The sequence below is a fragment of the Apteryx mantelli genome, chromosome 2 (assembly GCF_036417845.1).
Source record: "Apteryx mantelli isolate bAptMan1 chromosome 2, bAptMan1.hap1, whole genome shotgun sequence".
NCBI lineage: Eukaryota > Metazoa > Chordata > Aves > Apterygiformes > Apterygidae > Apteryx > Apteryx mantelli.
In genome coordinates, this window is record NC_089979.1 from 89,027,406 (window position 1) to 89,053,331 (window position 25,926).

The 25,926-nt window shown below is 35.6% G+C and overlaps 1 protein-coding gene across 1 annotated transcript in view; it reads left to right on the forward strand.

The window, feature by feature from the left end:
* Positions 1-24,806, forward strand: part of DNAH5 (dynein axonemal heavy chain 5) — a 181,319-nt gene extending 156,513 nt beyond the window's left edge. The window contains exons 66-79 of the mRNA XM_067291003.1: positions 3,362-3,605; positions 4,721-4,835; positions 5,302-5,492; positions 6,810-6,931; positions 7,741-7,890; positions 9,628-9,873; positions 11,454-11,673; positions 12,375-12,580; positions 13,276-13,479; positions 14,416-14,631; positions 17,285-17,497; positions 19,966-20,118; positions 21,896-22,127; positions 23,412-24,806. Of these exons, the coding sequence (XP_067147104.1) occupies positions 3,362-3,605; positions 4,721-4,835; positions 5,302-5,492; positions 6,810-6,931; positions 7,741-7,890; positions 9,628-9,873; positions 11,454-11,673; positions 12,375-12,580; positions 13,276-13,479; positions 14,416-14,631; positions 17,285-17,497; positions 19,966-20,118; positions 21,896-22,127; positions 23,412-23,563 (2,664 nt within the window). The 3' untranslated portion in view covers positions 23,564-24,806. The remainder of the gene's footprint in view (positions 1-3,361; positions 3,606-4,720; positions 4,836-5,301; positions 5,493-6,809; positions 6,932-7,740; positions 7,891-9,627; positions 9,874-11,453; positions 11,674-12,374; positions 12,581-13,275; positions 13,480-14,415; positions 14,632-17,284; positions 17,498-19,965; positions 20,119-21,895; positions 22,128-23,411) is intronic.
* The last annotated feature ends 1,120 nt before the right edge of the window (positions 24,807-25,926 follow it).

A 25,926-nucleotide genomic window follows, 5' to 3' on the forward strand; every position in this document is an offset into this window, starting at 1 on the left:
AGTAACTGATATATTTAGACCTGCTCTGAGCAGGGTGTTGGACTACATGGCCTCTAGATGTTCCTTCCAACCCAAATTATTCTATGATTCTGTATCTTTGCCAATAAATAGAACATAGCTAATGAGTGGATATGCTGTGCTCCCTGAACCAGCTTCCTGAGTGGTGTACTCACTCCTGCTTTGATTCTCACCATCTTGGGATAGTTCTTCAAGATAAATAACAAGTTGACCTCTTGGTAGGCAGGGGGACTTTCACAGAATATGTTTACCACTTTTCAGTATGATTGACCTCTGTTTTTGCATCCCATAGTTCATATGTTCCTGAAAGGGTCAATTTGGACATATCCCACTGTCCAAAAACTAGTTTTCCTATGATAGGTAGTTCTGCATTTTGGGAACTTTTGGGATCTGTCTCTTGGACTTGTGAATTCTTGCTACCTTCTTGCAGCCTTTATTTTTTATATTTGGATTTGGATTTTAGCAATGTGACTGCTTGGAGATACCCAGTTTTAGAATGTATGTGTGGAACTTTTACCCAACAAGGAGAGACTGCTTATCAGAAAGTAGTGTTCTTCATGGTGGTACATACATTTATATCGCTGTTACTATTCCACTGTCTCTGATTCTGCACAGAGAAGGACTGAGAGTTAGACATGCCATGAGGAGAGGAGGGTTTACAGCACATAATTTAAATATTTTGCAAAGTATGACTTTCCAGTCCTTTGCTGTCTGGTGTGCCTAAAGATAGAATCTGTGTGTGGTCTATATCTCAAAGAATGCTGATTACTGATAGGTACTTTTCTTTTCTACTGTCATGTTAAACCAACACTTATCTGTAAGATGTGAGCTAAGCCCAAGAAGGTCAATGGGTAGCTGGTATATCTGTATGAAGTTGATCCTATTCTATTTCTTGGAATAACTGGATTTGAGAGACTTGATATATATCTGAATGCAGACACTGTTTTAATGATATAACTGTTTTGACACATTTGCTGTTACATATTTTGACAAAACTCTTCCTTATTTAGTGTTGTAGGAATAGATATGATTAGTTATGGAGTTGTAATGAAAAAAATATTTGTGGCTTTTGGAATTTTCATATTCATATTTCCAAATTTGTGTCAGAAAAAGTCTCCAATTTTGTAAGAATCGCAGATTCTTACACTTGTGCATCATTTTGCAACAGGATTATTTAAGCTATTTAGCAGCTTTTATATCTTACTAATATTTACAAGATCTAGCAGTGTTTGGTATAGCCTATAAAAGGACATTACCTTTTGAAAGCAATTCCATAGAGCTGGATTTGAAATAGCCTCTTCGGTGCTCATTCCTTGTATGTATGTATGTAGCAGCTTGGCTTACTTTCTTGTATCATTGATGTTGTAGCTGGAAATTACTGAACATATGCAGAAAACTTTCATGTGTATCAGAAGTGGAGTTTCTTCCTGATCTTCATTCAGTATTTTAAAAGCTTAATATTTATATATATTGCCACTTAAAAATCTAAGGTTACTTGCTTTAGTTTGGTTATTCTGTTTCAGGCTTGTTTCTCAGGCTCTTCTTGTGAGGAAAGCTTAGCTTTCTGTTGTTTGAATATGTTGCACTCTAAAATATGTTTAACCTTTTAAATTGAACTCAGCAAAACATGAAATTTAATTTAGCTCAGACTGATTTTTCAATATGATAATTATTATATTTAACTGGCTGCTAACATCCTTATAATGCAACACTTTAAAAAATTGTTTCTGCTTCATCAAACCTGAATAATGCTTCCCTTGCTTCATAATTGCTACCTGCTTCTTTTCCTTTAGCTCCATTAGACGTCAGTTGTTTAAAATGGAGTTACCTGTAGTTTTCTTGCCTTTTTACATCAGTACTTCTAAGAATATTTTGAATCTGTTTGTACATCTTCTAAGTTATGTGATATTTACATTATTCTGTGACAATAATCCTGATAAATCTTTTCTACCTGATGATGTGTTTTAATATAGCTTTTGTGCAGTCACAAGAAAAGAACATAAATCTGGTAATGAGATGAAGATGATTGTTTACAATTTCCTCCTTAAGATAAAAGGACTTTGTTTGCAGGAACTAAATGCTTGAAATACTTAGGAATGTTAGCAGAATATGTGAATGTTACCATTTCTCTGGGAGAAGTAGCAGCCTGTTGCTAAAACTGAATATCAGGAAGCCTGAATGCAGTGCTAAGGTAGACTTGGCAAAGGTGGAATGAACACACTGCTTTCAGCTTTGGAGAGACCTTGTAAAAACTGTTCATCAGACCTCTGTAAGCCATGGAGTACTTCTGTAGACACAGATAATATCTCTACTATCTGGCTCACTTAGTATTGATAATCAGGTGAAAATTCATATTATCCTTATCCTATGAAAGACTACTAACCCTCCTTCTCCTTTTTTCCATCCTTTTTACCTCATTGTATTGAAAGATTGCACATTGTTTTAATGGAATATTTTTTTTCTGAATGACTCATTTGTAATAATTTTTTTTTTAATTATAAAAGTAGTAAAGTAGGAACTGAAGAAAATATTATGTCCTCTGAAGAAAGTATTTTTCTAGATATTTTAAATAGTTGTTCTTATTGTGTTTATGTAAAGCTGGTACGCAGCATTTATCCGTCTTTTATATGTTACCACTGGAAAACGAAATAGGTGTTTAGAACTGCCGCACAGCTTGTATTACTATGAAAATAATCAACTAAATACTTCCAGTGAAACAACTAAATTTGAGTGCTACATGCTTTCTTTTATTAAGCAGTGAAGCATTTTAGTGAGAGACTGAAGTTATTCTTGTTTGATGGAAGAGTATTTTAAATGCCCTTCTTGAAAGGTTGGATGCTTGAATGTTGACTAGGGATGCTTGCTGTTACTCAGACTGTATTTTCAATAGGGTATGTTGTTTGTAATGTCACTTTTGAAACTGATACCGTGATATGGTGATTGGAAAACAGTGCATAAATGAAGATAACACTAGATGGAATGAAATAAAAACCTATTCTTGGAAGGGTGGTTGCAGAAACAAGAAATGGAAAGAGAAGAAAAATACTTATTATTCTGAACTTCTAGATCTATTAGGTCATAACACCAGCATGGTCCACAGAATTTGTTGAAATTTTTTCTTAATACATGCTTATATAGCATGCTTAGAAACCTTGTAATAGAACTACTGTCAGAAATACCATTGTAAAGCTGGAATTTTTCCCCCAGATTGGTGCAGTTATTCTTGACCTACACTGCTTCAGTAGGATCGGTACTTTTAAAATTAAATATCTTTGGTAATTCAAGTTGTGTTTTGCTTTTGATTGCTTGCGTGTTTTTCAAATATTACCATGTATTGCAACAGGAACTAGAAAAAGAAAGAACAGATCTTATGGAAGATGTGACTATAAACAAAAGGAGGATGAAAGAGCTAGAAGATAACCTTTTGTTCCGACTTACAAGCACTAAGGGTTCTCTGGCAGAAGATGAGAGTCTAATAATTGTATTGAGTAACACTAAGACGACTGCTGAGGAGGTAACACAGAAGCTGAAAATTTCTGCTGAAACTGAAGTACAGATCAACTCAGCCCGTGAAGAGTACAGACCTGGTGAGGGCAATTGTAGGTAGTGATGAAAGACTAATGACTGGAGCATGTGGTTAAAAGAGCAACACCTAGAGCAAGAGAAATGACAGGATGAAAACAGGAAGACCGTAATGGGTGGGAGGGAGCTGTGTTTTTCTGTAAATAAAGTGGATCTAGGAAATGGCATATTGAACTGTGGTGGAGAAAATAGTCAGTATTTTGTTTCACGTGAGATTTATAAAATGGAGTGATCTGTTCTGTCCCAAGACTTCCCACTGCTCTATATTTGAGGGTACCAGTCCATCAAGTCTATTGGAGAAGAAACTTGGGAAAACTTGATCATTGTTTCTCAGTGACCTTCTCAGACGCTTTTTTATGGCCTGGCAATGAGACCAGTGTTTAGGGTGAAACCTGATTTTTGCATTATATCTGAAGACACATTGAGTTTAATGTGTTGACATTATTTTAGGGGACTGTATAATGGTAAATGCTTTGAATCTGTTTTGATGAATACTTTGTGTTTCCTGCCATGGATCCTTATGTTATAGTCAACAAATTTCATCATTATTTTTTTCTTTTTTTTAACTGAGAAGTGAAAATGTGAAAAAATTGGGAAAAAAGTGCTTTTTAGGATTAAAAATTATACCTGCTTAAATCATTGCAGATTTTGTAAAACTGTTGCATTTAAAAACAATAGAATTGGCTGCTGAAAGTGAGCAAGTTAAATCAGTGCTGAGTATGTTTAATCAATATAGTCCATTTGGCTTTTATAAGACTCCTGTAAAAGTCTGCATGAGAAGTTTGTTTGGATCTCAAACAGTGCTTCAAACCAACAGATTTTTTATATGTATCACTGATGACTTGTGTATCCCAATACAGCATCTTTTTGCTTTCCAGAGATGCTCATATTTGCAAACTGGATTTTATATAATATGCATTAATTACAGAAAAGATTTTTCTGCTGTTGTATAAATGAGGATTAAAATAGTATTTTAGTTATTTTTCTGGACAGTAAAGAATGGAGCAACTCAAAGATCTTGAGTTAGTATTAATATTCTTAAAATCCATGTACTGGCTATGAAGTTATAGTCTTTTGTTCCGCATTTCTACTTTGAACACAGTCTTGTTTCCTCTTTCAGTTGCAACTCGAGGCAGCATCTTATACTTCCTTATTACTGAGATGAGCATGGTCAATGCGATGTATCAGACTTCACTTCGGCAGTTTCTGGGGCTCTTTGACCGCTCGCTAGCCAGGTAATTTGGCTAACCAGAAGTATCATTTGTACTTATTCAGTCCTGAATGTGGTTCTAGTACTGTAAAGATTTGTTGTAAACTAATACCACAAAGAGGGGTGTTGCTTGTTACAATCTTGACAGGAATTGCCAGTTTAAATACCCATAAGCTTTTGTTTCATATTTACCAAGGCAAAGAACCTTCATATTTACTTACAGTCCTTGAAAAGTTATTAGCTAATTAAAACCATTATACCGAGTGAATTTTCAGCTCTGCAGAAAGACTTAACTAGAAAGGAATTTTTTGTTGTTGCTTCAGTCTGAAAGTTGTTGCCAGTTTGCTGTCTGATACTATGTCTTTGTGATCTATTTATTTTTAATATTTTCAGAATTCTCAACTAGGGCTTTTTGTCTTTACATAGTACTCTCTTTCATAAAGCCTATCCAAACAGACATTCAATTCAACTGCAAACCTTACTTCCAACAGATCTACCAAGAGCCCTGTAACTAGCAAGAGGATTACTAATATTATTGAACATATGACATATGAAGTGTTCAAATATGCTGCCCGAGGACTCTATGAAGAGCACAAATTTCTGTTCACATTATTACTTACCTTGAAGATTGATATACAGAGAAACAGAGTGAAGCATGAAGAATTTCTTACACTTATTAAAGGTCGGAGCCACTGAACAATTTTAAGTAGAGCGTATATATTACTGTAGAAAAACTATGAGCTGTGGTTGTATCTCCTAGCCAACCTGCTACTTCATTCTGCACATGAGAAGTCAGTCAAGTGAAAGAATATGTTTATCATTCTCTTTTGGTGACAGACAACATCATATGGTAGATTTAGTTTACAGGGACACATTGAGTTTTGATAGCTTAGCTTTGAGAATTGTGAGAATTTAAAAAGCAGAATTGCTTAGTATCCTTTCAGCTAATATTTGTCTGCTGTCTGAATACCATTGGGTATGTGGTTTGTCTTTGAAAGGTTATTATGCTAAACTACTTTTAGCTTATTTGGTAATTGCAGGAGGATTGGCAAGCAAATAGGAACTGAAAATGGTGTTAACCCTTTATAACAATATGAAAGTCTTAGCTGAACATGACAAGTTCATGGCTTTATTTTTAACTGTATGCAAGCACTGTGCATGTTCACTGAAAAGCTTGGAGGCACTTAATATTACTTTTCCAATGTTCTCCAAGAGTGCAAGATACTTAATTCTCTAGGCAACAGTTATTTTTTTGATTATGACTGTTAATTTTTCCATGTTGAATCTTCAGAAACTCTTCATTTCTTAAAATGTGCATTTCCCAGCAAACATTTATTTTGAGACACTCTGCACAAATAAATATTTAAGTAAGTCCTCAAGAGAGAAGCTGGTTAACAAAGATTAAGCGTAAGATGCATAGTAAACAAATTTGCCAAACTGTAAGCTTTACTTAACCATAGATGGATTGACTTTTTAAGGCACAAAATCCCTGCATTCTTATGTTTACAAATCTTGATTCTTATAGCTCTTGTTTTTTTAATTTCATGTTTGCTTTCTTTTAGTTTGAGTTGAAGTCCAAAGAAGGTAAACGTACACATAGGCTACATTATTACTTTATCTACATCGTTAACAACAACAACAAATTGAACTAAAAAGCTGAGCTTCTTAATTTTTTTCTTATAAGCTCAAGTTTATTCTTTTACAATCAAAAATAAATTTAAATTTTGATAGGAAGCTTGTATGAATTAAAAAATGTTATGTTTTAAAGTTGGATGAAAAATAAGACTTGAAAATAAACTTTGCCTGTTACCTACTCAGAAATTTCTTTATGACTATCCTTATTTATTAAGAAAAGTCTTTCTCCAGACTCGGAAGACTTCTCAGTTGTATGGAATAGTCTTGCAGTATCTAGCTTATACTCTCCAAACTTGCCCTATTTTTTTTGTCTTTTGGGCGTCTCTGACAGTTCTAATTATAGCTAGATCCCTACTTTTTGCAGGCGGTGCTTCCCTGGACCTTAAAGCTTGTCCTCCCAAGCCAGCTAAATGGATCTTGGATATGACTTGGCTGAACTTGGTGGAGCTCAGTAAGCTTAGACAATTTTCAGATATTCTTGACCAAGTAAGTAACAGCTTTTTAAAAGCACTCTCTTTTTTAAGAGTGATCATCTGGTGAGGATCAAGGCATGGAGCCAGAAAACTAGCTTATTTTATAAAACAGAATGAAAGTGATAGACCAAAGGTTGTGAGTAGCGGCCCTGACTGCTTAGCAATCTGTATTGACAAAAACACTGAAAAAAAGCAGTAAAATGAGAAAAAGGTAGAAAGTTTCACACTATACAATTATAATACTTCCCAGATAGGCATACACCTTGCCATTATTCAGCTTGCATAATGCAGCTTGACTCTTCTTCCCGAAGGTTTTTAGACTTTCTTGCATCCCTGTTGTGCTTTCTTAGACTACATTTTATCATGTCTATTCCAATATTATTCTGTTTACATGAAGTAAGGCTGAGGGAAGAAGTACTCAGTAAATTCAATACCTGTATGAACAGTCTTAATGGACATTAAGTGTATTGTAGTTAATGGAGGAAGTAAATTGCATTTGGTATACATTTACGGTCATGTGAGGAGCAGATGTACCTAGTGTTATCAAAGCTAACAACCTAGTTATCTGTGTGCTGACCTTGCTATGCCATTATATTGTTAATGGAAAATACTTAGTAGTAGCCCATTTTTTCAGAATATGAATATTTAAGGGCATCACTGATTAGTACAATTTTGTACTAAAAATCTGAAAGCTTATTCTGTCTTTTTTAATAGCCTTGCTAAATCTGTCTGTGACCCTCATTAAAAGTTTGTGAGCTGGTAGCTGTTGAAATATGACTTGTCTTTTTAGTGAGATTTACTCCTTTGATGGTATAATTGCAGATTTCCAGAGCAGAGAAACAGTGGAAAATCTGGTTTGATAGTGAGAATCCTGAAGAAGAACTTGTTCCTAGTGGTTATGGTCAATCCCTGGACTGCTTTAGACGTCTTCTTCTTATTAGATCTTGGTGCCCTGACAGGACCATAGCTCAGGTACATTTATATAGCAGACATAGTCTATTTAGGTTTCACTGGAATAACTATTACAGGATCACAGTTCATTACTTTTTTGTTTAATGCTAAAACTATTTTTGTAATGGACCTTTACATTGAATTTTCTGAAATTCTTTTCAGACAGAAATTTATGCATTCATGGCAGGGGCATTGTTAGTAAAATGATTTCAATATACTGAAGGAATATGAGCCACTGCTTTTATTGTGGAGATAGGATTTTCTCTGGAAAATTGTTTGTTTGTCCAGTTCTGCCATATCAGTTCAGAAGGTATTTTTGGCTGTCCTTGCTAGTATTACTCACTGGAATTGTAGAAGTATCATGATATTCAGCTGAAGTAAATCTTTTCATGATCTTGGTAGGCTGAGGGAAAATAAAACATGAAAACAATTTAACTGAAGAACTATTTCTTGCATGGAAAAATTATTAGACCCACCTTAGAAAAATCTATAAGATAGTCTGTTTAAAATTTTTATTTTCAAACCATTTATGTAAAAAGGATAGAAATATAAAATTAAAGCTTAATCAGTGGTAAGACCTATTTTTAAAAATGTCCACCTCTAAGAACCTATTTTTATCTTTATGTGCTTCTCCAATGGCAAGAGAAGAAAAATGATGCAGTTGTTGACAATTCCAGTGTGATGGCAGGCAATTTACTGAAGCAAAACTCATCCCTAATTGTGTGATATTCATTTCATGGATGCAAAACTTCAGACATTGTGACTGGATTCGGAGAAAGTCTGAGCACTTATTGGTGTAGGTGCAGTCAACAGAAGCTTAAATGCTGCTATGTAATGAATACTTCAGATGTGTGCTGTGTGTCTGAAACCAGTCACACAAAATTCATGTTCCCTCAGTTCTGTAAATGGGGACAAGATACTCTTTCTGGTTTTCTGAAGACTGATAGTTTATCAGGTTCTAAATGCTGCATATCTTTTGTCTCTGAGATGTAACACAGAGTTGTTAAAGGCATTATTACTCAGTCAGAAGTCAGAAGTACAGGTACTGAGAAAGAACACAAAAAAAATTATCTCAGACTGTTTGAAAAGAGCCTGTTATATTTCTTAGTAATAAGAAACACTAATCTAATAACTTTTGAAATAAATAAATAAGAAATACCAGAGATGGTCTTACCTGTTCCTCTAGAACTTAGCAACAGCTATTTTGATCATTATTACTATTAATTCATTATTTGTTTAAGCATGAAGATGTAAAAGACCTCCTAAACCTTTGATGCATATCTTCTATCCTGCCCTTCTCTCCTTTTGTAGCATTTGGAAATGAAAGTTAGATTTTTAAGCTCAGAGTGTTTTTTTGTTTTTGTTTTAGTTCTCATGTTAGATAATGGAGATAACATCCTTAAAAGATTAAAAGCTTTCTGAAGGTTTTAATAATTTAATAATTAATAAGGTTATTATTTTTCTTATATTATAATTATAGGTATTGTATGTAATACATAATATATGCAACAATACATACATAGTAGAATAATTATTTTATAAGTTTTAACAGATCATGTTAGGCTGTAAAAAATAAAGCATTTAAAATGCATTGTGTTATGTTAACATGTAAAAGTAAATTCATTGCATGTGTGCACTTCTGATATAAACTTAGAGCAACCTTTGCTATTTGGTTTACTTACGTTTAGTGTTTACACTTGGAAGAAAACAATATTAAATGATTATGTAGCAAGTTCAGATTTACCCCTTTTAATACAGGCAAGAAAATACATCATTGACACTATGGGGGAGAAATATGCAGAAGGATTCATTTTGGACTTGGAGAAGACATGGAAAGAGTCAGATCCACGTACTCCTCTTATATGCTTTCTTTCCATGGGCTCTGATCCTACTGACTCAATCATTGCTTTGGGAAAAAGACTGAAGACAGAAACACGTTATGTTTCCATGGGCCAGGGACAAGAAGTCCATGCCCATAAACTTCTGCAGCAGACAATGGCGCATGTAAGAGGCAAAAACAGAGTTGTTTGTGTATCTATATTGGATGGTTATAAATGAAAGCCCTGTCATGAAATAAAGTTGTTTGTATGTGGTTAATGCTGATGCAAGAACATATATTTGTTTGTTTGAAGAGGTGTCCTAAACAACAGAACTGTACTTTCACAGTCTTTAAATTGGCCAATGCAAACTTTTTGATGTGCAAACATCAATATTGTTCCTATTTAATGGAGTTTTTGCTGTAGGTTGTGACTGATGAGCATGTCTAAATTTATAAATTATTTGGATTGCATAAATACTAAATATGCATCAAAAAGCACTTCACATCTTTTTTCTTTGTATTTTTAGTAATACAAGCATGGTTTATAAAATGAAGATGAATTCCATATATATTATTGATTGTTACATAACCTCGAGAAAACTGAAGCTTTATAACAAAGCATTTTGTATTGCTGTAGTCTGAATTTCGAATTGGGATGGACAATCTGATAGCACAGGCTTTTTTTTTTTTTTTTTTTCCTACACAAGTAGAACACATAATAATTAAAGAATCAAATTTCCTATATGAGAAAGAAAACCTGAGATGTTCCAATTTAACATGCTTTGCCTATTGAGTGATAGTACTGCTATGCCTGCTGATGTGAACAGGTTAACCTTCTTGTATTCCTGAGTTATGAACTTCTTCCCTGTCTGTATTTTCCTCTGACTTTTGCCTCAGATTCACATTTGACACCTTCACATTACCGGCTAATTAGCAGAGCAGGTGAGAAGAACCATATACAAAAGATAAAGGGAAAGAGCTTATTTCATTTATTTAAGAAAAAGGCAGTTATTTCCCCACACTGTCTCACATACCCTCTTAATGAAGAGGTATGTGAAACATCTTAATGAAGTGCAGTACTTATGTTTGATAGCAGTAGATTAACACTATGTATGTAGGTTGATTCCAAGCCTGTGGCCCTTGTGAGAAACCAGGCTTAGCAGCTTGCTCTGTTTACAGAGTTATTTTTGAGCTCCCTTATCAAGGACTAGTGGAATTATGGGTGTAACTAAAAAGTAAGATTCATCTATGTATGTGCTTATCGGGTCTGTGACCACATCCAGACATATTTTAAACTTATTTAATTGAGAAAGAAAGGTGCATTCTGCAGAGGGACTACTTGAAAAGACCAGATTGGACAAATAAGGAGTTCCTGCTGAGATGATTAAAAATACAAAACCAAACAAGCTAATAAGCCCCACAAAAGGACCAGCCCACAGCTTGGCTTAGCTGAGCTTTCTCTTGCAGAAAAAATATTTTGCTAATTGCACATATACCATTACTGCGGATACTGGTTTCCATTTTCAGATATATGTGGAAATATTGCTTAAGGCTTTGGTTTTGTTTTGGTAAGCCAATGGTGCAAAATTGACTGGAGGATTCCTTCCTTTAACAATTCTCACAAGCACTTGAATATAGTATATTTTACTATAGCTTAGGTATGATGGCTTTGTTCCTAATTTGCATTATAAATGAAGAGTGATTTTAGTGCTTTCAGTTTGCAAACACAATTGATGACTGAGTATATTCTGCTGTTTTACACTAGGGAGGCTGGGCACTTCTGCAAAACTGCCACCTCGGACTTGACTTTTTGGATGAGTTGATGGACACTATAATAGAGACAGAGACTGTCCATGAAGGCTTTCGTCTGTGGATGACAACTGAAATTCACAAACAGTTCCCAATCACCCTTCTTCAAATGTCTATTAAATTCACCAATGAACCACCACAAGGACTCCGAGCTGGACTAAAGCGAACATACGGTGGTGAGTGTGGAGTGTGAGAATAGTAATGATTCAAAATTAAATGCTGCTATTTTTTGCACTTTCTGATGCTATCATGTGGTCATGTTGTAGCTACTGATAGTACCTATAAACTAGTATGAACAACCATGCACATCAGTGCCAGGGCACAGCTTGATCCTTGGTTTGAGCTAAAAGTTGAGGAAAATTAAAAGAAAGGGAAGATCTACTGAAGTTCTGATGCCCTAATTGGATAGCAGAAAACAGAAATAATTTTTCTTTTCTCAAATATTGGATTCTAATAGCTCAGTTGAAATGCTTCTAAACAGTTTAAATTGTTAAGCTCCTTGTCTCTTTTGATAGAAAAAACACATGTTAATCTTTTTGACTCTATAAAGAGCTGACTGTTAAATGCTCTTCACATTGGATGCAGTGAAGAAGGTCTATAATCAAAGAGTCTGTGGAGAAAGCAACTTATGTGAATTCAACCATTAGAAAACTGAGGGTTTGAATTTGTCTGAAGTTTACTCTTTTAATTTTTGCTACCCAATAATAGGCAATAAACTCTGCCTCCAGAATAGAATACTTCATAGAGCAATAATTTCCTCTTGGAAGAGACTGGAATTCACCTGAATATCTCCAAGAGTGGTGTTTTAGTACTGATTTGAAGTAATTTTGAAAATACTATTCCTGTGTTTTTTATAAAGCCCACTTATAATCAATAGGTGTCAGCCAGGATTTACTAGATGTCACTAACATGGCACAGTGGAAACCTATGTTGTATGCTGTAGCCTTTCTGCACTCCACTGTTCAAGAAAGACGCAAGTTTGGATCTCTGGGTTGGAACATACCCTATGAGTTTAACCAAGCCGATTTCAATGCCACTGTGCAGTTCATTCAAAACCACTTGGATGGCATGGATATCAAGAAGGTAATTAACATTTTTTGGGGGAAGGTGGTTTAAGCAGCTCGCTTAAATTAGACTTTTAATCCTGGGCATGTTAACCATCTATATTAACTTGTGCATAAAAACAAAACAAAACAAAATCTCTCTCCCCCCAAAACTTAAGAAGTATAAACATGTTATAATATAGACCTTCTTTACAACTTTAATTATGTCATATAATTAAAAGTGGGTAACTGTATTTTAAATACTGTTTTGTTTAAATCCATTTCGACTAAAAACCTTAAGACTTGGCTTCTCCAAGTTATCGTGACAGCAAAAAAGAAATGGAAAGTTGCCTTAACAGACCATGTAAGAATTTCTCTTACGTTGCTCACTTTCATATGGTCGATTATAGTATAGACGTCTGTGGCAGATCACTTTGTAATTGGTATTTTAGTGAAGTTGAAGGCATGATTAAAAAGTAGCTACATCCATCTTGCTCAGATGCTAGAATAGCCTGTTGAACTTAGTTGTCTATGACTTCTATTTTAAGAAATCATAGGGGTGCTTAAAGTTGTTGCAGGAATGCAGGATTATGGGAACACAACAGTAGTAAAAAATAACTTTATTTCAAGAGGGACAGAGATGCAGGACTTGGTATATCAGCTGTTCTTACTAAGGAAGACATAAATGAATGAGAAGAGAATTAGCTGAAGTTAATGCTTTCTGCTTGGTTTAAGGGGATCTCCTGGAGTACTGTTTGTTACATGATAGGTGAGATCCAATATGGTGGCCGTGTGACAGATGACTACGACAAAAGACTAATGAACACTTTTGTAAAAGTTTGGTTCAGTGAAAATATGTTCAGTCAAGAATTCTGCTTCTACAAAGGATACAGCATACCCAGATGTACTATGGTGGATCAGTATCTTCAGTACATACAGGTTAGTAAATGCATGAGCTTTTCAACAGAAAAAAACAATTCACACAAGTTTCTCACAAGTTCCTGAGATCCTGTGTGTCCTGTCTTCTCTGTGGATTCTCACAGATTCTTTATTACTTTCTAACAGCCTAAATATCTGTTAGTTACAACAGTAAATAGGTATAATTGTAATGTCTGTACTCTTTTCTTTTCCATTTGATTTGTTTGAGAGATGTACCTGAAGATATACAGTTCTTAAAGAGAACATAGAATGGAGTCAAGGTATTGGGTACTGTGGAGGTTCTTGACAGGGTTAAACTGGTGGAAAGTTGCAAGTAGCAAGCAACAGGAGCCTCAGACAAACGTACCCAAGGACACCGGTGCAGCTGGGAATGATACATCCTGAGAAAGTACAGATAAACTAGCAGAAGCCAGTGGGAACCAAGGTTAAAGGCGAGACAGCCTTTCCAAACAAGTAGCAGAGTACAAGGCATGACCGCTGCGTGCGTGATCGGTGTAATGATTGGCTACCTGTGACATAATCTGTATGATGACTGGCTTAGCAAAGTGTGTCTGTGAAACCACTGGAGCAGCTAACTTTTTAAATATGCTCAGAAATAAACAATAAATGTCTCAGGACGCAAACCCTCCTGAGTCCGTGCCATTCATCCGCCACAGGGTACAGCCTCACAGAAATAAAAAAGGTAGTGATATGAAAGTATAATCTGACTTAAAATACTGTACACAGATTAAAAATGAATTTAAGTACAGTGTGGTTTGGGCTGTGATATAAATAACTCACAGCAAGCTATTTACAATAAGACTGTCTGAAGAGATGTACAGGATGAAAGAATAAAAAAGCCTCTTACTTTACAATGTGATCCTTTTTTTTCTTTTTTTTTTATAGTTAGCAAATAAATCCATCTCCAGTTGTGCTCTTTTTTGTTTGACTATGTAGAGTCTACCTGCTTATGACACACCAGAAGTGTTTGGTTTGCATCCCAATGCTGATATCACTTACCAAAGTACACTTTCCAAAGATGTTTTGGACATCATCCTCAGTATACAGCCCAAGGTTAGCTCTGGTGGAGGAGGTGAAACCCGAGAAGCAGTTGTAACCAGACTGGCTGATGATATGCTGGAGAAGCTTCCTGCTGATTATGTACCATTTGAAGTGAGTTAATGAAATTCTGTCAGAGATTACATTTACTCCCTCTTACTTTGTCTTATTAAAAAACCAAAAAAGTAATGGCATTAATTTTTCTAAAAGTGTCTCTAAATTCATTCATACAGACAATACTTTAAAAATATATTTTAAAAAGGCCTGACCAGACTCTTAACATCTATAATGAAGTCACTAAATGTGCATTGAAGAGCTGTTGTAATAGCTTTTTCAAAATATTAAACCACTTATGCTTAAGTTGTCATCTGCACTATGGGAGGTCATCAGTTTTTCAGCTAAGCTTGTTGACATTGTATTAAAGAACTAAGTTGATGTTCCAAGTGGGTTAACGCTCCTAAAAGTAGTACAATTTTGACATATGTATTACTTTGGGATTCAGCATACATCCTCAAGATATTTTTAGGCTGCTTTACTTTCTAGTAGGGAATGTTTTTCCTCACTGAATTGGATGCTGAAAAGCTTGATAGCTTTCATTGGTTGAAACCTAGTGTTAGTATCTCAGGATCCACATAACACCTAGTAGCCTATGTGGTTTTATTTATAATGGACACCTTCTGTCTCACAGGCACCTCTTTTGTGAAATAGCATTTTCCCTTCAATTTTTTTGGAAGATGGGATGTCTCTGAAGGTAAAAGTGTTTTCTTACAGTTAGAAAACACTTATTGATGACAAGATACACGGACACGCCAATCTGCTGCACATTGTATCCCCATCCTCTAGACTACAGTTCAGCTGGAAATTTGAACAATTAGTATTGATTACTTAAAAAAAAAAAAAAAAAAAAAAAGAATCCCAATCTGGGTCTTTCCATAGTTCTTAGAGAGCCCCAGGCTTTGAGAATGCTGACAGTATAGTTTGCTTCCCTGGTGAGGCTGGTTATGAACTTCAAATAAATGAGAGGAAAATACATGTAAAGTAGTTAAGATTCCTGTATTTCCTGCATCAGGAAAATGCTGACATTTTATGTTTCGGTATATTTGCAAAAGCGTAAAAAAGCATGAAAAGCATGAAAAAGCATGGATATTTGGTTATGAGGTTAGTAAAGCATTTCCCAGCACTTTTGTTCTGAAATGGATGTGAATCAATGCAATGTGTCACCAGAAAAAAGTTCAAGCCCACGTTTTGTGCAAAGGCTAACTTTAACAGATTCTCAAAGCAGCCACTTGCTCATTTAGGCATTAAGAAGCTTTAGTAATTAGATAATTTTCTGTTGTCGCTTTCACGTGGAGAATGAAATCTTCTACCTTTAGGCTTTGGCAATGTGCTTTAACGAAGGTTGACCTGAGGACCTGATACCTGGCTAGATGGCTTGTGGAACCCTGAACTTGTCCTGTCAGGACACTGAACAAATGTGAGAAGGAACAAGGAGGCTTGCTCGATCTGAAAGCCTCCTTTCTCTTTTTCCCCTGTATGGGCTATGCTCATGAGTCTAGACACTTTCCCTATTTCTTACACCTGTTATATTTTCTGTAGTCCATTTTGTATTATGTAGTCTTCTCTCCCTGAAAAGGCATAATTATGACAGTGCATTTTACCTGAGCAGGTGAGTTACAAATCTTTGTTTTGAATTTGTGCTTGCTGAAGTTTCTGACCTACCGACTTCCTAGAAGCCTGAGTTTTATGACTTTCCAAAAGAGCATAGAAGCTGAACCAGAAGTCTGAGATCTGCAAAGGATTGCAGCTTGCTCAGTTTTAGGAGGATACTGATTTAGTGGTGGGCTAAATCTTCTGGTAGGTAGTTTAGCTCTCTTCAGGTTCTACTCAGCATCTCCAGCAATGGATGTGTGGCTTAATAAAGATATATATTAAATAGTGTCATTGTACAGTTAACCTATAAAGATTAGAAAAACTCTTTTAGGGCAGATCAGCTCTGATCCTGGGTGTCTTAAATTAGAGGTGAAATGACAAATTGAAATGTAGTTTGTATGAATAAAAGTGAATATGGAACTTTTTTACATAGTGGAAGTAATTAAATTCTATTATTTTTGTTAGAGTAAATAGGTAGAAAAATCCTAATAAACTTAGAAAGTTATGCATATTATTAAGAAAAGGGTTGCTATAATATATAGAATTCAATATATATATAATTTTTTTCACCTACGAATAGGACAGTATAGATTACAAAATTTCTACTTATATCCATACAGTTGCTGCTAATTTGATAACTTTAACACTTCTGAGTAAAAACATATTAGCAAGTTGTATTAGAATACAAGACTGGCTGGCACTGTGATAGTTCCCAGACATTTCTGATAAATAGCGCTAGCATTCTGTAGCAAAGTGGCTGGGGTAATCACTCTGACTGGTTAGTTCAAAGTGAATCCTTGGGAACTGCCTTTTGGAATTAAAGCTGGAATCCTTGAAATGGGGAATTGCTCTTTAAATTACCTTAGCTCATAGAGTTAGGAGCAAACCAGGAGGTAGGCTATGAATATAGGCACTCTCAGCCTCATAGATTTTTCTTGGAACAAGTCCTTTATTTCTATCATACAGGGGACTTGGGGAATATGCTGAACTGACCTCAGTTCATATAACTTCCTAAATAAAAGTATTATATCTTAATATTGTATTGGTGCATAACCTTGGCATAAAGCCATCTTTGGCTTTTACTTCTGTTCAAGTGGCTTTGGTTTTCTCCCTACAGGTAAAAGAGAAACTAAAGAACATGGGACCATTTCAGCCTATGAACATATTTTTGCGACAAGAGGTTGCTCAACTGCAGAGGGTTATTACCTTGGTGAGAAGCACTCTAACTGATCTAAAACTTGCCATTGACGGAACAATTATCATGAGTGAAAATCTGAGGGATGCTTTAGACTGCATGTATGATGGAAGAATTCCTGCTAGCTGGAAAAAAGTAGGTGTTGATTAGTTTGATTCCTACATCACTTGTTTTGTTTATTTTCTTTTTTATTTTTTAAAAGGAAAAAAAAGGTTTTTATTTCTGCAGAGCTGGATTAAGCTGCCAGGCATATAGTAAAGATATTTTTCAAATACAAATGTGGATGTTAAACAGGACTGCTCAGGTAGGATTTGGACTGGAATAAGCACAGTCAAAACAGGGCCTCTTTTTTGATTAAAAATAGAAAAGAATTTTACAATTACAGACATTTTCCACTTTAACAGATTGTTGCATATTGGCAAGAAAGAAGGCTAGAGAGAAGAGAACAATTTCAAACACTATGATGGATTTTCAAAAATAGCAGCCATACTAGTGGACTACACCGATGCTGTTCTTTGAGACTAAGACTCATAATCACGGAACCATGCAGAATGGTTGAGGTTGGAAGGGACCTCTAGAGAGCGTCTAGTCCAACCGCCTCCCCCCCCAGCAGGTTGCTCAGGACTGTGCCCGGTCAGGTTTTGAGTATCTCCAAGAATGGAGACTGCATATTCTCTCTGGGCAACTTGTTCCAGCAATCACTCTCACAATAAAAAAGTTTTTTCTTATGGTTAAGTGGAATTTCCTGCATTTCAGTTTGTGCCCATTGCCTCCTGCCCTTTCACTGGATACCACTGAGAAGAGTCTGGCTTCATCTTCTTCACTCACTCCTATTAGGTATTTATACATGTTGATAAGATCCCCCTGAACCTTCTCTTCTTGAGGCTAAACAGTCCCAGCTCTCTCAGCCTCTCTTCATATGTCAGATGCTCCAGGTCCTTTATCATCTTAGCGGCCCTTTGCTGAACTTGCATCGTCTTGATCATGCTGGTATGCATTGTATGGTATAGTTGATATTGCTATGATCTTAACTACAGCAGTTTAATTTCAATTAAAGTCTAATAATTTTTGTATTTTAGCATTGTGCTAGCCTGGCTGTGTTAGCAGTGTTATTTCCAAACTGGAGTAAGAGTAAATATTTCAATAATAATTAGACATTGACAGAGTAAAATGAAACGCTGACTATCTGGCTCAAAGAAAAGAGAGAGGAACTGTCAGATGCACAGAGGTGGCATGATGTTTTATTAAGCTGCTTGTGATAGTTTTTTCATATGTTGGGACTTGTTCCTACTCACTGGACAACTTAGAGTTGTTAAACATGTATAGATGTGCTCAGAAAAATGTGTTTTTTTTCTTCCAGCTTCAGATGGAGTTGGGCTTGCTTTAAACCTACTGGTGTAGCAGGATAGCTCTTCCTGTGTATTTTAGTGGCAACACTTGATTATATTTGAGGATATAATCCAGTCACCCAGCTTATTCTTTTGAAGGCATTTAGCTTTTTCCACTATAAAAAGATTTCATTGTAATATATTCATAGTCAGTCCATGGGTTGAATTCTGACATCTCTCTTTAGTTTAAAGAATGTAATTTTGTTATTCCACTTTTTCACTCATAAATTGCAAGGAGAAAATGATTGTTTTTAAGGAGAATTGGAAGTGCTAATGGCAGCTGATGGGAAGAAATACGTTCTGTGCTACGTAACTTATAATATTTACTACCACAGTTGGGGGTTAAGGAAAGAAAACACTTTATGTAAAAGTAAATGATAATTATAGTAGTAATTATATAGTAATTAGTAAATGATAATTATGCCAGTGTTAAATCTAGTGAGAGGGAACTATTTTTGAAAGATAACCTGTAAACTTCATTTGTAGCATTGGAATCTGAAGCACAGCTAATAAGCATAGTATTTTATATGTTTATTTTGTTTTATAGAATACTTTTAAGTCTTTCCTGTATGTGTGCAAACTGTGTATTGTATTTTATTGTATTTTATTGTATTGTATTTTTTATTTTTATTTATTTTTATTGTATTTTTTATTTTTATTTATTTTTTATTTATTTTATTTTATTTTTATTTCTAATTTTTTATTTTTCTACAAAGTTTCTTCATGGTACAAAATCTAGACCATAACAGATGCTATTCAAACAGAAGTTATAAATCTTCACATAGGCAAAGCTCAATTTTCCTTAACTTTTCTTTCAGTAATAGCTGAATTGCTTCAGAAGAAATCCTAGTATCCTTATGCAACGCCCTTGGCTATAGAAAGACATCTCAACAGTATTTCTTCCTAGTTCAAACAGCGAGCTGATTTTGCAAAAATATAATAAAATAGTCAATTACCACAGGAAACATTAAGTATGTCTAAATGGAATGGTAGGCATGAACTTGAACAAAGCAAGGATTTGCTTTAGATTTCAGTAGGACACAACATTTACCCATCAGGCTAAGGTTTCACATATAAAATAGGAACTTTAAATATGCTTTGCTAACATGCTGTTGTTTATTACCTTGTGAAGAATTACTTATTATTTACATGAATATGAAGTTTTAAAAACTGTTGAATAAAAGTGAAAAATGAACACTCTATTACCATTTTTAGGCATCTTGGGCTTCCAGCACACTTGGTTTCTGGTTTACTGAGCTTCTAGAAAGAAACCACCAATTTCACAATTGGATTTTTGAAAGCCGACCAAATTGCTTCTGGATGACAGGGTTTTTTAATCCTCAAGGATTTTTAACTGCAGTGAGACAGGTAAATTGTATTTAAAGTCTCTTTTTGCTTATTCTTAGATGTACTTATTTATTAATATATATTGGTATGATGAAGGCTGAGTTATGTACATGGCTCCATTATATCAGCAGGGGAAATATGTGACTGCATAACTGTTCAACATTTCTTGAGTGAAGCATTCTTCCTCCATGTATGCTTTTTCATTATCAACCACTAGCGTATTAAAATATATTTCCTACTTTGATCCCAGCCCCAAATACATAGGAGCTACTTTAGAAAATTATTAAGGTAGGGTGGAGAAGTAACACATCATCTTACCATTGAGGTGTGCCTGTAAGAGGTGTGAAGTCCATGAATTTCTTTTCCCTTTTTTTTTTCTCCCTTTGGTCTGTATTGAGTCCTTGCCCAGTGGAGACTGGCCAGAACAGTTATTTTTCTGTTAGTCTCCTGTTACGCTTCTGCAGTTCTGTAGTTGACTCAGTCTCTCTGCATTAAGTATGAGAGAGTTTTCTTTATTAATATATATAAAGTATGAAGTTTGATGTACCTATTAATGTACCTATGTGGACTTGGTGATGGCTTGCTCAACATGCTAGTTGCATTTAACAAGTGAGCTATTTTTTGCATGAAGAGGAGCCAATAATACCTATGTTGATAGGCATACTTGGACACAAAGTAGAGACAATAATTGTCTGGAACCTCTGTCAAATTGGGAAGAATACGCAGGTGGGAATCCAGTGGGAGCTCAGACAAAAGCTAAGTTTTGGAGGAAACACTGAAGACTTTGAGAGAAGGAAATAATCTCCCCTCTTGCTCTGAGACCTGGGTACTGTAATTTTTGCATGTCAACATGAAGGTCCAATGGGTGACTACTTTACTAAAGCTGCAGACATAGAACCTTGAATTTATACAATAAGACATTTCTTTCAAGTAAACAGTCCTAAGCTGGGGTTTTCTTTTGGACCCAAGCTTGTGGAAAGGATGCAAATGAGAAAGATGAAAAGTCAGAATAATAATTGACCTATAACCGTTTCACTCATTTAAAGCAGCTAAGTAACTGCAGTATGGGGCAAACATTTTTCAAATTACTTCCAACTTCTTCGAATAAATATCCTGAAAAATATTTACAAACTCAAGATAAAACTTAGATCTGGCTTAACATAATGGCATGGGGTAATAAGGGACTGGGCAAGATAAAGGAGTGTTGTCCAATGCATTAAGTAATTATTGATTAAATTTGAAATATGCTTTGAATCTAGAACATATCCGCGTCCTAGTGTTGTCTGGGTTTTTGATAGTCTCTTTATGTAGTTTTGTAACTGAGTAAGAAAACAGTTAATGAGGACTATAGCTGTAAGAAAAAGAAGATAACCCCCAAAAGTATGCAGCAAATTATGCATTTGCTTTTGTCATAGGGACTATTTTACTCAAATATAACACATGCAGTTAATGCTGTAAAAGGCTGTAAAATGTTCACATTCACAGGAACCGGTTACCATTGGCATTCACTTATTAGGTTACTGCTGTGGTCGTAAACTATTGTATATAACAGAAAGACTAAAAAGGGATGGAAGGCTTTCATGTAGTACCACCCTGACACTCAGGGGTCAAACTATTGAAAACATGGACATCAGAAAAAGTTAAAACTTCTGTATTTAAGAGGATAACTTGTGACCATACACTGCAAGTATGTTTCTAATAAAAAAGAAAATTAAAATATTGCTCTGCACACACTTGAAATATTGCTCTGCACACACTTGAAAATGTAACCTCCAGATTTTCTTGCTGTTTGGAGCAGGAAATAACACGAGCTAGCAAAGGATGGGCTCTTGACAGCGTAGTGCTGTGCAATGAGGTCACTAAATGGATGAAGGATGACATCACAAAGCCTCCTTTGGAAGGCGTCTATGTGTACGGGCTGTATCTGGAAGGAGCTGGTTGGGACAGAAGAAACATGAGACTGGTTGAATCTAAGCCCAAGGTGCTCTTCGAGACGATGCCGGTTATAAGGATATATGCAGAGAATAACAGTAAGTGTCTAACTTGTAGAGGATGCGGTTTTCATAGAATCAATGCAACTTCTGTTCAGCTGCATGAAAGTCTATTTAGGGTGTAGGGATTTCATGAGGCTATCACTCTTCCTGTATACATATTGAATCTTTCTTTTTTGATAGGGGAGGCTTCCCATATTAAAAAGATATTTTGGCTTTTCCTTTGCTAGGCTCATTGTTAATAGCCAATTTTTGCCCTAATTTTTAGATTGGTCATTACCTTTTGGTCTTAATGGTGTTAATAACTTTCTGAAAACCCATTACAGATGAGCTGTTCTCTGCCTCATCTGCCAAATACACTTGCATTTAGTTTTCCATTGGCAGTAAATTTTAACTGCAATTAGAGGTCATAATTCTCTGTACAAACACGTACATTATTATAATGCTAATGTCTACTCCAATGATAATATTAACATAACATTAGAAACTAAAAGGGCTGCTTTTGTATATTGGTGTATTGGTAGTGTGTGGTACTGAAGTGAGTTGTAAATGAAGTTAGTCTATTTTTCTCATTGGTATGTTGAAGAGCTAGATAAACATTCAATATGAGTGCTTACGTAACTGAAGTATATGTATTGGAAACATGGATAGCTGCAGAATGCAGCTCCTGGGTTGTTATGAAATTGCAGTAAGCTCGAGGTGATGGTCAAATCAACCGATAAACTGATGCCCCAAAACCTGAACCTGAATAACCTCTTTCCCCCACCTCAAAAGTCAATGTAACAGTTCTGAGGAGGAACACTAAACTGTATCTCTGCAGTGTGCATACACCTATACATACTTATATATAAATTTATATATATGTATATAAATACATTTTTTCTGGACAAGGCTATGCCTGAACTAACAGAAGCAAGTAAAAGATGGAGAGAGGTGATGGAAGATATTTTAGTCTTTGAGGCAGAAGAAGTCTGTGAGAATAGAAAGAAAACTAGGGAGGTGAAGGATAACAATCTAGATTATACATGTCCATAAATCAGTATTTTTAATGTGTTTTTTGCATATACAATAGGAAGTGTTTTGAATAGGAATGTGCAATAGGTTAGGAATATCTAATGTTGAATGTAAAATTGGAAACTTGTTGGAGAGCAAAGCTTCTCCAATAGCAAAGCCTGCTTATGTGCTGTTTTGCCAGGATTTTTTGAAATTGATCCTTTATGAGAGGAGTAACTTAGATTTTACATTTGCCTTGTGTCTAGACCTTTAAGGTCCTGGTGGTTCAACCCAGTTTCATCGATTTTCATGTCTCTTCTGTCTTCTCAGCTTCAAAAGATCCACATCTGTATTCTTGTCCAATCTACAAAAAAACAGTTAGAACAGATCTGAATTACATAGCTGCTGTGGATCTTAGAACCCTTCAGCCTCCAGAGCACTGGATCCTGCGTGGGGTAGCACTTCTGTGTGATGTCAAATAGTGTTAAAAAAGGTTTCTAAGAGTTCTTGTCTGTTTTTAAATGTAAGCATCTATACGTAGTTAGCTATATGATGGGTCACTTTTAAAAATATGTTTTCTAAGTCACAGATTCTTCATTATTCTTTTTAGTAAATTGTTATCAATAAAGCTGTACAATAGGCTTATAAGGCTAAATTTTAAAGTAGTAATTAGTTTGGCAAATAGATTCAAGCACTACCTTTGACCTCTTTGTTTGTTTTCATGGTAAATATTTAGTCTTCCTACTAATTCTACTTTGAACAAAGATTAATTGATTTGACCTTTGTTACTTTTCTGTGGTTAATTGTGCTTGCACCAGGGCTTACCTTCAGCAGTTAAATACAAAGCATGGGTATTTTTTGTCTATGGAAAGCTAAACTGAGTTGATCATTCATATTAGTTAATATCCATCACGGTGATGATCCAAGATTATCTCCTAGCTGATAGTTTCTAGCTTGATTGTTGCCTAAATAGAGAAGGTGAGAATGGAATAATGTTGCACCTGTTTTATCACTTGGAGGGCAATTGGATTGTGTAGCATGGGGAATCAAGCATTTGACAGCTGCTAGAATTCATTACTATCTGGTTCATGACTTATATTCAGTGGGGAGAAAGAAAAATGTTCCATTACACTGCTTGTTTTCTTTTCATGTGCTAGTACACCAGAAGAATTGAGTCAATCTTCATCAAGGTTATTAATTTTATGACATCAGTTTTAGCTTTGTTTCTGCTCTAATTTTGCAATGTTGTGATTTTTATATGTTGTCCTTTTCTTCCTGTCTCCTCTTTTACTTATGTGCTGCAGCCTTTTGGTCTCCTCAGCTAGATAGGAAACCTGTCATGTGGGAATTCATCTTCAGAGGGAAATGTCAGCACCTGTAGTTAGTTGAACTCTACTGACTTCACATATCAAACACACTTTTTTTAATCATTAAAATGCCACTGTATCTTTGTTGCTGACTCCAGTAGGTGATATATCTTAGTGATCCACTAATCATTTGTGATAACAGGGGGCTGCTGCAGAAGAGGCTGTTACAAAAAGAACCAATATTTCTGGTGCATTTGCCATATGTAAATCCCCCAGTGGAGAAGCTGTTTTCAATTTTATGCCAAATCCATAGGTGGGATTGGAAGTGTGTGTTAATTGGCTTATTTATTAAATAAATGTATTAAACATATCTCTTGCCTAAATCCAATATTTTAAGAAATAAAAATCTTATTAGAAGACTGCATAATTGTCTTTGTATTTTAGTAGGAATGGAGATGTTAGTGTTCAATATCTAAAGTCAAACCAGTTATGAAACTTAGGTGGAACACTGATTTCATTTGAAACCTTAGTTGTACAGGTCTTTCCATCTTGAAATTATTGTCTTTTTTTTTTTCTTTTTTTGTAAGTCACAGTGAAGCAAACGAAGCATGTGAAAATCTCCTTTAGTTTTTTTTTTTTTAATTTGGACATTACAGTAAATAAATTTAAAATGTGTGGGTTGAATTGTCCTTTACTGGACCTTGAGGCACCATGCACAGGCTTCCAGGATGCACTCTAGATGCTCAGCAGATTTCTAAGTTGCTGTGAGCTCATGTATTTCATGAACGGATACATGGCTTCCTCTCTGAAGTAGATGCACAGACTTAGTTCCTGTGCAAGTCATTCATACAGGGAATTTTCAAGTCATGCACATTTCAAATACTGCTTTCTCAAACAGTGCATTTATTTTGCCATTTAATACTGTAGGTTCAATGGAGATGTCAAACCCCAAGGTAATTCTCAGCGAGTGAACTTTGTGCACGTTTTTTTCATGGTGTGGTTTTCTATGAGGGTGGTGGGGAGAGGAGAAATACTCCAAATAAATTCACATGTTGTTGATGCTAGTTATGTCAAAAATTGTTAGGTCACTGATGCGGTTGATGCTAGTAGTGCCTGTCGTTTCTATTGTTAGCTCCATTTCTAGTCTTTTAAAAGCTTTGGCACTGACTCTTTAGGAGCCTGGAAAATCACCAGCAGTAATGATTTCCTATGGCACGGGAAAGCTTTGATGAAATGCAAAATCATGTTGTGACCCTGAGCACACATCCCTGCTCTCCCAGGGGTTTGGCTGCCTGCGCTCGGGGATACCTTAGTGCAGCTGGAGGCTTGGAAGAAAGAGCCCCAAGAAGCCCTGATGAAGGCTGCCTCTCCTTTGCTGGAGAGCTGCTTTTAAATTGAGGCTCTTGCCCATGCTCCCCACCTGAGCTAGACTGCAGCTGCATTGCAGCCATGCCTGTGCCTGTCCACGTACCTCACTGATCCAGACCTGGCCCCTGGCCCATGAACCTGACTTTCTGGCTTGACCTTGGACCTGCTTC